This window comes from Ambystoma mexicanum, chromosome 1p (assembly GCF_040938575.1).
Source record: "Ambystoma mexicanum isolate Mex_15411 chromosome 1p, UKY_AmexF1_1, whole genome shotgun sequence".
NCBI classification, from domain to species: Eukaryota; Metazoa; Chordata; class Amphibia; order Caudata; family Ambystomatidae; genus Ambystoma; species Ambystoma mexicanum.
Window position 1 is genome coordinate 177,564,896 of NC_090921.1, and position 14,857 is coordinate 177,579,752.

The 14,857-nt window shown below is 44.4% G+C and overlaps 1 protein-coding gene across 4 annotated transcripts in view; it reads left to right on the forward strand.

The window, feature by feature from the left end:
* The first annotated feature begins 657 nt into the window (after positions 1 to 657).
* TNFSF12 (TNF superfamily member 12) overlaps positions 658 to 14,857 on the forward strand; it is a 503,302-nt gene continuing 489,102 nt past the window's right edge. Inside the window, exon 1 of one of the 4 annotated variants that reach the window (XM_069646220.1) lies at positions 658 to 1,234. In XM_069646220.1, the coding sequence (XP_069502321.1) occupies positions 677 to 1,234 (558 nt within the window). In that variant the 5' untranslated portion in view covers positions 658 to 676. The remainder of the gene's footprint in view (positions 1,235 to 14,857) is intronic. The other 3 variants (XM_069646221.1, XM_069646227.1, XM_069646222.1) reach the window with 3 other exon arrangements.

Sequence of the window (14,857 nt, forward strand, 5' to 3'; positions counted from 1 at the left end):
GTTCCCCTTTGTCTTCCCCTTCTTTGTCTTGTTGCACCAAACATTTGTGTACAGGCGAACTATAAATGACTTATCATATAAAATCATTGTTAAACCAAACTTGATGGTACTCCTTGTATCGATATCGGAATCTTCAGCGCCTGCTTTGGACTTAAAGCGATTCAAACATGATGCATGCAGGTTACACGCAGGCTCCTCCATCAGACGTTAGATCACTGAGCCATTGAAGCAGCTAATAAACTGCTGGAAGGGAATGAAAGAACTAGTACTGTCTCGTCATTCGCTTGCCCATAAAAACCCTAAAATGACTAACGTTGAACTTGCTGAGAGTGTGTCAGCAGAACTATAATTTATTAAGAAAAAAAGATCACTGGTCATAAGAAAAAATACATCAAGGTTTTAGGAGACGCGAACCTGTTTTTCTCTAGTTTCAGGGTACAAAGCATGCGCACGCTTGCTCTGCTTTGAAAAAAGTAAACACTCCCCCCTCCCTTCCCTATCGGCGTTTTAATGATACAGCAGAAAAATTGATTTAGGTTATCTGATACAAGCATTCGTTTCCAAACATTTGGCTTTCCTTGCCTCTCTCTCTCACACACACTGCCTGTTTCCTGTCATTACGTTTTTCATTTCTCTCTCTTTTTTGGCACAGGCCCCAGAAAGAAAAAAAAATCAGATGTACGGCTATTGTTGGATAGTTGTGTTGTCTTGTGCGTTTTGCCTTCTTCCTTCCTGCTCGCGCTGCCTGCAGCTTGTTTTCTGTGGCCGGTGCTCTTGTACGCCAGAGGCCCGCCAGCCAGTCGGTTCCCAGGGCCCGTGCGTGCCCCCTCAGTGCGCAGGGGGCTCGCCGGCGCGCCCCCCGCAGCCGGCTTCTGCCTTCGGGCTCAGGGGGCTCGCCGGCGCGCTCCCCGGAGAGCCGCGGACGTTGTGTATGCTGCACAGAGAGGCGGCGGTACAGGCTCTGTGCACAGCTGGCCTGCGCCCTCTGTCCAAACTCGTCAGAGAACTGCGATGGCTTAGGGAAAGGAGGCTAGCAATGCCGCTACCGCTGCCGGGGAGGAGGACGACGGCGGCAACGCCGCGGCCCGGCCTGCAGCCGGTGCTGCTGCTGGTGGTGTCCGGGGCCGCGCTCTTCTTGGCCTCGCTCAGCCTGCTGCTGGCCGCCTCGTCCTGGGGTCGCAGCCTGTGCCTGTCGCAGGCGCTGGAGGAAGGCCTGTCCAGGCCGCAGCCTGAGGTAAGTCCGCGCGCGTCGCCCATGGCAACGGGGCCTACCCCAGCCTGCGCTAAAGTTGTCGCGACCATAGCTAAGGGTGCCGGCCGTGACAACGTTACACGTGACAGTGTGGAACCCAGCCAAAGCGACGCTAAAGTGACCGTAGGCACGGGAAAGAGCAGTGTCGTCCCTGTGGCAACGCCGTGCCTGTGCTACTGACAGCTGCGTGTCCAACAGGACCCCAGGCCAAACTATCGGAGTCATGATTGATTTTAATAGATACTGCTCATGGGGTTAATGCACCTGCACAGATATGTATATTCCATGTGGGTCATGGCAAGCGCCCTGTACCATATAACATCAGGTTTAATGCGTGTGCTGTAGAATTCTCGGTTTGTGCACCTGCAGAAATATGTATATTCCATGTGGGTCATGGCAAGCGCACTGTAACATATAACAGCAGGTTTAATGAGTGTCCTGTAGAATTCTCGGATTGTACCATGAGGCATGATCAACAGTTACTTGGCGGGTACAGTTTGGAGTGAGGAGCTATGTTTCCATTCACTGGTTTGCATGTTCAACTTTATTGGGACTATCCTGTGAATGGCGCCATAATAGATTTCACAACTCGTTTAGAGATAATCAAAAAGGGTAATTCTGGAGTCCTTATTGTTGTTAATTGATGAGAACGTGTACAGTGAGGAGACTTTGTGCCTTTCAGCTCCAGGGGATGTTTTGGTGGCACTGTTAGTAGAGCAGCTCCCCCATGCAAGAGAGCATGCTCTTTTCAATGCTCCTATAAAGGATGTTTTAGAGAATGTATCCAAGGATGAATGAGAGGCCCCTAACACTGTAGATATGTTTACTAGGAAATCACACAGGGGCAGGTAATACTGAGAAAGCGGGTGCAAAGTTGGAACCACGTTATAGTGGACTGAAATGTAGGCTAAGATTTCGGTAGACTGGACGGGCCCAGTGGTTTTCATCGATTGTCATATAATGAGTATCATGGACTGCAGGATGCACAAATTATGCAGTTTCTTGAAAATCGTGCAGCTGGCAAATGTGTAAAGGGTTGTGCACCTGCTTTCTCTTATGCAGCAACCAGCATGAGGAGACAGTGCCCCCTGCAGTGCCCCTGCAAGCGTTAACATCCGATGTTGTTTGCATTTAAATACCAATGAAACCTTTAAATATCTGATCAATCGTGATCATGATTTGTAAAGCGAGCTCGTAAGATAACTAGGCGGGCGAATGCCTCTACTTTGTGCAACCCTCAGGACAAAGTTTCTAATTCTGGTGGGGTTTACAGGGCCTTTTTACCTTTTACCTTTGTTACCTTTTAGGTTAATGGCGCCATAGCCATTAAGTGGGGATAGAAAAAAATATCCTTTGTTAATGATGGGCCCGCGTGTTAACATTTATCAAAAGTATTTACGTTTTTTAAGTACACTTTTAGGCACAAATGTCATTTTTTTTGCTACCGTGACACCGCTGGCAAAATATAGCAACGTTTCTCAAAAACGATTCACTATCCCTCGGGAATCAGGGCATGACTTAAACGCAGTCTCTCACCTTAACATTACCCTGGGGTTGTCTGCCCACATATGTTTAGGACTGATAGGGCCCACTCGACCCATCTGATTAGCTGATGACCTGCCTTCTGCAGCACCATAAACTCACATATATCTCCACTTGCAGTGTTTTTCACTTACATTGTAATCCCACAATAGACATATACTCCCAAAGAAGTTCTGAAACTCACCTCTAGATTGAAACCCAACAATTTCAATTACGATCCCATCCCTGCTTATCTTGCCAGACAACATGCACCATTATTGTGTGAGTTCATTATTTCCTTTCTTAATGCCTCTCTGACACAAGGGTGTATTGCACTTGAACTTAAAATGTCTTACCTTTCTCCATTGTTAAAAAAAGGTTTAACTGGAGCACAAGGTTGTTCTAACTATGGACCAGTTTCCGGAATGCTTAGGCTCCAAAGAATTTGGAAAAAATTGTTACGGTCGAATTACAAACGTTGGTGGATGCTCATGGTATCCTTGACACTTACCAATCTAGTTTTAGACCAGGCATGGTACCGAAACAGTGTTGGTGACCGTTTGGCATGATATTCTATTGACTGCCGATGAAGGGGACATCAGCAGCTGGTCATGCTTGACCTGTCGGCTGCTTTCAATACTGTCGACTTTGAAATCCTTATCTCAAGATTAGCCATGGTTGCATGATTTTTTTGAGGATTCATTGACATTGCTTGCCTCCTTTTATCTGACCTTTCTCAGCAGGTAAAGATGGGACCTTTTCTTTCAGATTCACTTTTAGTCAGATGTTGACTGCTGCCACAGGGATCCTCGCCCTCCCCACTTTTGTTTAATGTCTACATTTGACCTCTCCTCAATATTTTTACTCAATTCAACCTGAGTTATCACTCATATGCTGATGACACTCAAAACTAAGTCAGATTAAAAAAACCTACGGATGCCATAGATCGAGCCTTAGCCTGTGCATGTAAAATTAAACATTGGATGTTGGCGAACAAGCTCTAATTAAATCACTCCAAGACAGAGTGTAAGGGGTGTTTCACATGTGCCATATATATAACTTGCACAGCACCTTGAGTAGCAACCTGTGAGGATAAGGAGAAATTATATATGCACAACCCTTAGCGCACACTAGTGCGAATACCAGAGTCAGGGGACACCAGATGGGACAAGGAGCTCTAACAAGGGTGCTAGATCTGTTCGAACTGGGTCTCGCCAGTTGTGGGTTGCTATGGCAGAGCCACTATCTGCATGAAATAATGGCACCACACGGGAGTTTAGAGCATGAACAGACGTTTATATATTCGACATCAGTTAATAAATCATCCAATACATGTATTTGCATAAGTCCATCAACAGTAATCGGGTGGTATTCTTGTCCTAGGCATCCATTCAAAAACTAACCATAAATAGCATCAATGCGGACCACTAGCTGATAGCATCACATATGCCGGACTGCAAGCCTTACCGGAATTAATTATACATCCTACAGAAGTAATTCTGACATAAGAAACCTCCTAATGCTTACAGTGCTTCATCATCATAGACAATAAATGTAGAGCAGAGCAAAAACATATACCAATATGGTGCCGCTCCCTTACAAGTTCAGCTGGGCCCTGTTAACAGATGCCGTAAGGAAATAAAGTGGGTTAGTGGTTCATACCTTTCCAATACTGTTCCAAGAGTAGCGCAGATCCCTGGTCTGGACCCGTGGAATGATTCACTCTTGAAGTGGAAACAAACTCCCCCTTTATTCCTAGTGGCAACTGCAGTCCGCCACACTCCCACACAGACAGAACGATAAAAAAACTCCCTCTGGTGCCGGGAGGGTCTAAACGAGAAAACATTCACACATGCAATTTAACTGATCGGGCACCTAACACAGTTGACTCACGATACAGTCGAGTATCAACTAAGAAGATATAACACCCAAAAGCCTTGTACCTAGAAACATGTGGGATCCCAAAGTTAGGGGGATTCTAGCAGCATCACACGGTGGGATTGCACGTCAACAGGGGGGTGCAGACCTGGCAAGGTATAACCCAGGGTCTACTGGAGGTGGGAAAACAAACTCCAAGAGGGAATACTATCAACCATTGGGCTAATTGATCCACGGCTGGCTGAAATATAAGTCACACGATAATCATGGGAGCGTAAGCCACGCTCCGACACAAGTAAAGGTAACGACAACACTATCCCGGCCCCGGAAAATTTAAATATCTGCTTACCTTTCCTTGTAAGGGGTATAACGCCATTCCCATTACCCCCATCCGGGCTAACCAGCATGCGTGGGACGCTCAGGCCAGCGAGGGAGGCAGAAGCAGTTGGCACCTCCCCCGCCTCTCAGCGGGCTTTAGAACTAACCGGCTGGGCGTCAGCCCTTTCAGGTAGATAAGGAAACGGAACGGACCGCTAAACACACGGTGCACACCGATGCAGAACGGCCCGTTGGAGAGGCTGGCTTAACCCCAGTGCTCCGATGGCGTCATGAGACGTGCTAAGTCCCCCGAGGGTCGTGGTGTACTGCTCGCATCCCCTAGGATAGGGGCTTCCCAGGAACCAGGGCCTTAGCCAGGATCTACGAATCGGCCTGAAGAGAACAACCCGTTACACCGAAAAGATGTCCTCTCTTTTATCCCTCACCCAGTCTCTCTCTACTCTCCACACACTACCCTGCACTTTTCTTTTCCACCAGACTCGTCCACTAACACCGCCCTCAGGGGTGTCATGTCCTCGTGTGAGGAGAAATCACCTCGGAAGCTCAACTGGAACCCCTGTCAGGGCGCAAGACCATTGCCCACCATGTCGCTGTCTGTAACTACAGAGTCTACGTGAAATTGTGAATATGTGCTCTAGTTACAAACAGGAAGTTGACACAACATAAGGACAACATGTAAACAAAGAAGCCTATCATCCCCACCCGTTATACACAGCATATTTGTAAAAAACGCCTATCATCCCCAACCGTTATACACTGCATATTTGTAAAATATGCTTAAGCAGACTTCATTTAAACTTTAGTTTTATTTCTGTTTTTTTTTACCTGGATCAAATCAGGGATACACAGAGTTAATTGTTTATGACTCAAATAAGCAACTTGCAGATCTGTATCCATCTGTCTCCTGCCCGGTAATCTTTGACGGTCGAACGGTTTTTGCCTCCAAAGTGAAAAACCTTGGTTGTGGTTGGCAGGCAAATCTGAATAGTAACCTTCAAGTTGGTGAGATTCTTAAATCAATATAATTCCAACTGAGATTGCTAAAACCTCTTCTGGATTGATTTCTGGATTGTCTTGGGAGGATAGCTCATGGGCAATGTGCTCGCCTTCGAAGCAAGACAACATGGAGCACCACAGGTTCGATCCCCGGGTCCGCGCTTAGAAATCTCTGGGTATTAAGCGCGTTATAAATAGCCTATCATATCATATCATTTCATGTGAGGGTCGGCCTGCTGTTACACCTTATGGGTATTCCAAAGAACCAAGTACAACGCCTTTATGTGACCCATAATTCAGCCATTAAGCTACTATTTGCCCTCCCCAAAACTGCTTCAATTACAAAGTTTTGTAGAAGTTTGCACTGGGTCCCAGTTCAGCAGAGCGTGCTTTTTAAGACTCTATGTTTGGTTTTTAAGTGCCTTCATGGCCTAGCCACCCACTATCGTTCAGCAAAGGTTTCAATTTACCAACCAAAGCGCACTCTTGGTCTGCAAATCAAAATCTGTCGATGATTCCCGCATTTAAGTTTGTTCGCCAGTGCGATAGATGTTTTTCCCATCTCTGGCCGACAAGCTTGAAACTCCCTACCAGCCGACTTTCGTGGAGATCACCTCCCTAACATTGTTCAGAAAAAAATGAAAAACCTATCGTTTTCAAGAATTATTTATCGATGTACTATTCAACCTTAGCCTTCCGATGTTTTATCATCTGCGCCCACATGCAATCTCTGCCCGGTTCTTCCGATAAGCGCATTATAAGTTACCAGTAACAATAACAATGTTGATAACCGAGAAGCACCACCAGTTTGATCTGGTCTGCTACTGACTATTCCTATTTGTTATAGTACCGTAGGGCATTAGTATCAGCCATGATCTTACTCTGCAATTACTTTATTTAACATGATTTTATTGGGTAATACTAACACCTATCTGTACCCTGTGCAGGCGTCAGGTTGATCCAAACTCAGGATGAATCTCATGATCCAAGCTTGGGTTTGGAGCAAGCAGCTTGCTGGATTCACCGACTCAGCTGCCAGCCCAAGACGGCCTATCTTCCTTAGCCTCCTGCCTCCCGTTGCCACCCCTGCGTCCTCCCCTCCCTCTGCATGTGCCACAACCTCCCTTCCTATGGCTCTCTATAGTCACCGCCGCAACTGACTTCCTCATCGGCCTTGGAAATGGAAGAGGGGCTTACAGCGGAGGGTTGCCTTCCGTCTCCATGGCAACTGTAAATGACTTATATGCAGGCATGTTTTAAAAAAAAAATAGCTATTGCCTCTTTGTGCTTATATAAGTAATCATTCAATCTGTTTGCTTAACCATGTAGTAAAGGCCTGGCGTCTTTTTTAACTTGGGCCCTTGGCTGTTATCACCCAATTTAGCCCCAGAATCGGTGATTATTGCTATATTATTACAGTGCTTAGAAACGGTAGCAATTTGGTATGAAGCTATTGATAGAAGAGAGCAACTCCAGAGCCATCTTACCCGCTGGTCTTACTGCCTGCTGCAAAACCATAGATTCCATCTTGTCACCAACTGTGCCCTAGCGCTTAAACTTTATTTTAGAGGAGAAGCAAATTAGACCAATGTTCTTGTTGAAGAATGCACAGTTCTCAGACATAACCCTCCCCCTCCATCTCACTTGAGTTTTTTATGGAAAAAAACATTGATGTATTATTCTATTTCTAAACAAGATGATTGTCGGGTAACGGACAACCCCTCAGAGCAGGTGCAGGGACAGCTCCTGGTGCAGGCTCACAGCTGCAACCAATAACCAAGACATGCCACATTTGTTGAAAAAAACAGATACATTCTGTGGTCCTGAAGAAAAATGCCTTTGGTGTGAAACATGTTGGCCCTCATCTACAAATATGGGGTAAAAGTTTAAATACTAGATGTGATGTGCAACTCCCACATCTTTTTTTGCCTCTGACCCTGACCGCGCACTCCCACCATATCCAAAAGTCGGAAGCTGTCATTAAATAATTAAGCGAGCCAGCTGTGGACAATCCTAGAAGCTTCTATTTTGGAAGGAGCCAGCCATTTCTTTATCTTTCACTGCCACCTTAAAAGTCATTGTTATACAATATGCCTCACTGTAACAAGCTCAGTCACTCATTTTCTTTTTTGCTCCAGCCTTCAGGACGTGAAATGTATTCCCCAGTGTGTCATGTATTGTGAATGTCTAGCTTGTCTAGAGGTTAATAGTATTCTTGTTTCGTCTATTTTTTGATATTTAAATAAATGAAAACATTCTGAGGGTTACATTTGCTACAGTATGTGTCAGGGTCCTCCTACTTATGAATTTTTAGTATTGATGTCACTCATGCTTTACTGTATAGAGTATGATGAAGTGGGATCCGGGCGGTTGATCTGTTTTTGTAATGATTGCATCACCTGATGTTATGCGAGAATTCTGAAGTAGTTTGTGGTTTGTTTCGCTGCACACATTTTGATCAACTTAACTGTCGGCTAGAGTTGCTTTCCTTCTTCTCTGCTGGAAGCGTTCCCAGCCGCATGTGCCTTCACAGCTGCATTGTGGCACAGCATGAACTGAGGAAACATGGGAAATGTGAGGCCCCTGTGGCGAATGAGGGCGGGATGCAAGACTACTGAAACGAGACCCAACAGAAACCAGCCCCAAGAAAAGTCAGAATAAAACATTCTACATGATAACACGTTACAGCAAAAGCGAAGGCATGCCCTGCAAGCATGAAGCAAACCAAAGGTAGAAAAAAAGCAGTGTGCCCCATAAGCCTTTACATCTTTTACAGATCATTAAAAGTACCACCTTTGTACCTGTGATAGGTGTTAATGATGCTCTGTGCATTACCTCCCACTCACTCCCACTGATGATGATGGCTCGCACATACTGATATTGGGATGTCTTACACTCGATGACATGATGATGTGAAGCTCCATGACAGTGTCAGGGTTATTTGCCACGCCCAGCGACGTCCCAGTGAACAGTACATGAAATCCAGCTTCTGTGAGCAACGATTCCTAATCAGAATGTTAAACTTCCCCTCCTTACTGCTGCTCTCTTTGGCAGTCCTCCCACACCTGCTTTCTATACTGAACAATGCCCTGTCACATGGCCACAACATATCATAACAGTTGCAAGTTCAAAACACACAGTGCTTTTTTGGGACATGGGAGAAAACCAGCACACAAGTAGAATGCACATCAGCACATTATAATTTATAGATAAGCCGGACAAATAGACCAGTGAGTGAATACGCGTGTTGCAGAGATTACAACAAAGCATTGATCTAATGGTTGTTCCTGCTCCACATTCTGACACACTTATCACACTTTTTTTTAGTTTGGGCTTACCTATAAGCCAAAACGATTGCATTAGAGTGCAGCTCGGCGGAAACGGTATATGAAGAGGAACACACAGCTTGAAGGTGTTGTTTTGGTTATTTGCCAACCCATTGACTGCCCATGGCCATGCTAATCCCTATAGCCATTCCCGCCCAGTTCCTATCCATACCCGCCAAAAACACATTCACATGGGAACTGTTTGAGCTCGCCTTATCCAAGCCTTACCATCCAACTTAGTACTCAAAGAGCCTGCCAGTGCTTTTTCAAAGCAGTCTTGTGATAGATAATGACTCTACTGAAGCTGTAAACCTGCTACTTGTTTAATAAAAATGTCTTAACCAGGACTGCCTTCAGCCACTCGATTTCTAAGCACTATGCCTGTCCTTCGGTGAAGTCATATTAAGAACGAGCATTGGCAAATCCAACAGTTTTTGCTTGTGTATAAGTATTAGGCCTTTTTACCGGCGCTGCTATGAGATGCCCGGATACTCGCACTTGCTACCACCATTGGGCAGTTTATAACACTAGGACACTTCCTAGTTAGCTTCTTTTCCATGCCTACACAAAAGCCAAAACTGTTGCCATTGCCAATGCTTGTCTTGTAATGTAATGTTATTCTAGCAGCTGCTTTGCAATTGCCCCAACCACCTTTCTTGTTACTTGCCTTCTCCCGTATATCCCCGAAGGCCCAGTAATCCTCTTCCCAATCCCTCCCCTCTCCTCCCTCTTTCACTTCGGACACTACGAAGCAGCCGTGTTCGCGGTTGGTGCCTTACATCACATAATATAAGTTAATCAATACAAGTTTCGTATTCTATTAACAATGTAGCATTCTCCCTTTCAATAAATATAACATCTTGCATTTCAACAAACAAAATCATCTTTTCAATTCAAAGTAGTTTGTAAAACAATACCCAATGCTATGGTTCACCCTCTGCGTTCCACACCGTCGTTCTTAGAGATACAGAGAACCTGAAGGGTCACCCTACAACCAGAGTGGAACCAAACACCGGATAGAACTGTCAGGAAGAGAACTGCTCAGGGGTGTTGAGTCACTGATCTTCCCAGGACCCTGCCTGCAATGCCAAGAACACACAGTTTTCAACTGGTCAAACTTCTTTTAACTTTTGAGGACCTGCCTCTTACATTGGAAATTGTGGAATATCGATTTGGTTGACTGCTTGCTGCCAGTCAGGTAGGCAGCTGAGCTAACCCTTAATAGGAAAAGATACATTTAAAATCTCCCCAACAATCAAATCTCTTCTTGTAGCACTCCAATCCTTCACCACCAACAGTGCAGAGTTCTGTCACCGCACAGGGAACACCAGGTCGGCAGCTGTACATTTCCTTGCTGCCAAGTATCATTTTAAGTTAAGTTATTTATGGATGTATGGCTCAGACTGGAAGTACTCTGCAGTATATGTTCTCAAACACAGAGATGACATATTTCAACACAAACACAAAGAGAACTCAAAAGCACAACTACCAACTAAAACACATAACTCCAACCTATATTGTTCAGATCAACTTCTACTCGCAAGTGACCTTGGCCAAGGGAATTCTGACCCACTCACTCAAAACCCAACTGCATCCAGGACAAACACAGACTCCATGCCACACACAGTAAACACACATACCATCCTATCAACAATAACCAGCACGACTGCAGGCACTACACCCACTACAATGACTACTGACACATGAACAACCTCACACTGGAATGGTGCCCCAAACTCATTTTGAGCCTTAGACCACAAAAATAATCTCCACTCTAGCTGATAGCCCCATAAAACATACTCAACTAACAGACACTTTCACAATCACCCCGCCATGTACACCTATAACTGGTCAAACATTCTGTACCTAAGGGAATCTGTGCGCTTGGGAGGCAATACTTCAAAGGGCCAAACTGACAACATAAAAAAACACAGACAACTCACTTGCTCCACAAGCTTGACCCACTTACAAGGTGTCAATCCCCAACGGTACAAACTAGAGCTACCTTGAATGCTCCTCCTGCAACAAAATGCTTTATTTTGCAGTTTTGTCCATATTCCATCTCTCTGTCCCCCTCTCTAACTTCGTAGGGTGTCGGGGACCCAAAGGGCATAATCACTAATTGAACATGATCACACAAACTGTGCTTGTACCCACAGACCAGGCCTGTAGGGCTAACGGTTGCCTGTGGTTCTGCTATTGCCAATGGAGTGCTCAGGGCATTGCCAAGAGCCATGTCACGTTCAAAGTGGTAAATGGCTGGCTAATCGGTTCTGCACAGCTATTGGTAGCTACCAGACCTGCCATGACTAAAGGCCATGGTCAGTGGCCACTACGGATGGCTTGGGTGAGACTGGGTTATGACCAATGGCAATAGGTCAGATTTCAAGAATGTGGCACAGTGAATGGCTGCTTTTGTAATGGAAAACACATCAAAATGGTGGCCTAAGCCAAGCCTCTTTATGGACAGACACTCGTGTTAAGCTGAGGCACAACCCTCTTGGTCACCCCAACCTATAGCATGTGGTGGTTGCTTGCCCACATGAAGAGCATGAATTGAGTACTCTCTCTGCACGAGTGGAAGTGTGTGCGTTATCAGATAAGTGAGGTTTAAATGTATCTTTTCCTATTTAGGTTTAGCTCAGCTGCTAACCGGACTGACAGCAAGCAGTCAACCAAATCGAAATGCCACAATTTCCAATGCAAGAGGCAGGCTCTCAAAAGGTGAAAGAAATTTGACCAGTTTATTGTCGTATATTATTGGCTTTGCAGGCCGAGTCCTGGGAAGTTCATTGACTCAACGCCCCTGAGCAGTTGTCTTCCAGACAGTTCTGTCCCGTGTTTGGTTCCACTCTGGTTGTAGAATGGTCCATCAGCTTCTCTGTATCTAAGAACGACGCTGCGGACCACAGAGGGTGATCCATAGCATTGAGTATGGTTTGTTTCACAAACTACTTTGAATTGAACACATTTTCTTTGTTTTGAGTTACTAGATTCACAGTGCGTGCAGAATGTGGTCTCTACTGCAGCACTTTGTCTCATAATAACCACAAGGACTGACATTTTGTTAGAGCTATATGCACTCGAGACACACATAAATGTGGTTCTGGGACAATATATGTAGAAGTTATTGACACAGCTTACTTGTAAATGTTTTTCATTGTTTTGTTTTTAATTAGGTATATAGTCTTTTTTAATATTATTTTGAGTTTTGTAAAAAAGGAACACTCACTGGAAATGGTGTTTCAAAGTGTCAATTGCTTGGTTAGGTTTTTGTAACCATAGAGAAGTAACATAGGTATTGTTTTTTAAGCAGCACAGGTAATGTTTCCTACTAACACAGTAGTTCTTCATGTTTTGCACTTTTTTCATTTTTTGTCACAGGTGAAGTTTGGTAAGTAGTGAAATGTCTCACTTATTGTGACATGCTGTATCTTGTGGCTATGATGTTTCTTTTAAATGTCTGTTTCCAGGCTGGTGATTGCGGCTGCTTTTTCAATGGGGTTATGTAAACTATGTACAAGGCATTACTAGTTAAAAATGTATTTCTGGTGTAGTTTGCCACATTCTAAATGCATTCACACATTCTCAGTGGCTTAATGTACCACAAAATGCAACTCGTATGTCTGTGAAAGTTAACTTGAGGGCAACGGTAGTTTGGTTCTCTCCTTTGTTCTCTTTTGAAGGTGTTACCAGCGTCTCATTTTCTTCTTTTGTAATTGTGGGCTGGAGAAGTTCCGATGACTTGCTTTTTGTACACATATATTGATGTTATGTATGGTAATATTTTATTTATTGTTACACCTACTAATTAGAATATTTGTTTATTTTTGTAATCATGTAAATGTATGTTAGTAACTTTAGTTCCTGCTGTTACTTAGGAAGTAAAGCTGTTGTAAAGTTGATTTTACTAAAACTGTTTATTAATAGTGTAGTTATTTAGTAATATGCAGGGCTGGCCTTAGGGGTGGGCCACCGGGAGACCGCCCGGGGTGCCCTACCATTAGCCCCCCACCATGCTAGCTCTGGGGAGTCGTTCAAGGGCTCCCCCTGAGCTGGCATGGTGGGAGAATGCGCACCATGCGCTCTATTGAAATTAAATGCGCTGCTCACTTGGGAGCAGAGCTGATTTAATAACAGTAGGGAGCTGATACAAAGCATCAGTGCCTATTGAAAACTGTGCCAGGTGCGCACTTGATGGAGGTGGGGGCGCCAAATGTTTGTTTTGCCGTCCATGGTGCAAAGGGCCACCCCTGACAGTATGGGAGTAATTTAAATACTGCGCGTAGTGCATTTTTATAAAAACGTATTGGAACCATGGTGATAATGATTCTTATGTAACCTCTTCTGTGTTTTTGTGATGCTTCTCTTTTTCTCATCTGTCCTGCTTCTCGGTTTTTTTCAAGTCTCACATTTTTACATGTTTGGGTACCATGTTGAATGTTTATAAGATTTTATTGCCCTCGCTTAACATTGCTTTATGTCAAAAATTTAAATTAATATCCCTGCTCTTTTTTTATAGGCCATGAGTAGTATCATGCATCAGTGACATTGCAAATCCAAGTTTATTCCGAGTGTTATTTTATTTAGGTTTATTTCCATTGTGTTATGCATTAGTGGTGTAGCGTTCTTGGGATGTTTTGTTGGATTTTTTGTTGCACTGACCACCTCTCACGTGTATGTGTTTCACAATTGCACATTTGCACATCCAATTTGGTTTCATAATATTGTGTTTGGGTGGGGTGTACGTGAGTACTGGGGATGGCTTTGAGGAGTCCTTGTCATTAGCTAACAAGGATTCGGCGTGAGTTTTGATATGCTGCGAAACTGTAACTTCTCATAAGAGATTATTTTGTGAGGAGGTGCATCTTTGATGTTCTAGACCAGAATATTGGTGTCTGTGTACGGTGGGGGAGGTGTTTTGTGTGCGTGCTTTTTGTGATTCCAAGTGTGTTTATTATTATGGGTGTGCGTGATGTTTTGGCAATGGACCTGTAGGCCTGGGCAAGCACATGCGTTTGACTTACTAGCCTTGTCTTCAATGTCTGAATGAGAGAGCAGACTTTGTGTTGGAGACACATTGCCAAATAAACTGACAAAACATTACTTTCTAATGTTTGATTTTTGAGTGTTGAATGTACGAGTAGGCGAGTGTAAATGTATGTATAAGTGTCACGTTGCTCTGAACGGCAAACGCTTGTGTTTGCAATGCTTCTGCCTCTGCAGACGCTTGGGACTCCAAAAGTAATTAAAAGTTGTTGTAGTAAATAACTTCATAATTTGTTTATTTTTTAAATAAATTGGTGCATTTTTGTGGGTCAGCCGAAAAGCTGGTTGGTTCACTGTTAATCAAGGCAACACATGTTTCGCCTGTAGCGGATTGTGGGGGGGCTTGTGTGCTAAGAGGGTGCATGGCCCAGGGCCATGTTGTGTCTTGCATCGTGTTCACACCAACAATTGGATCGACCAACACCAGCAGACAATGAGAATCAGTCAGCAGTAATGACAATAGCAGGCACCTGCCAAGAATTGATCAACCTTATAA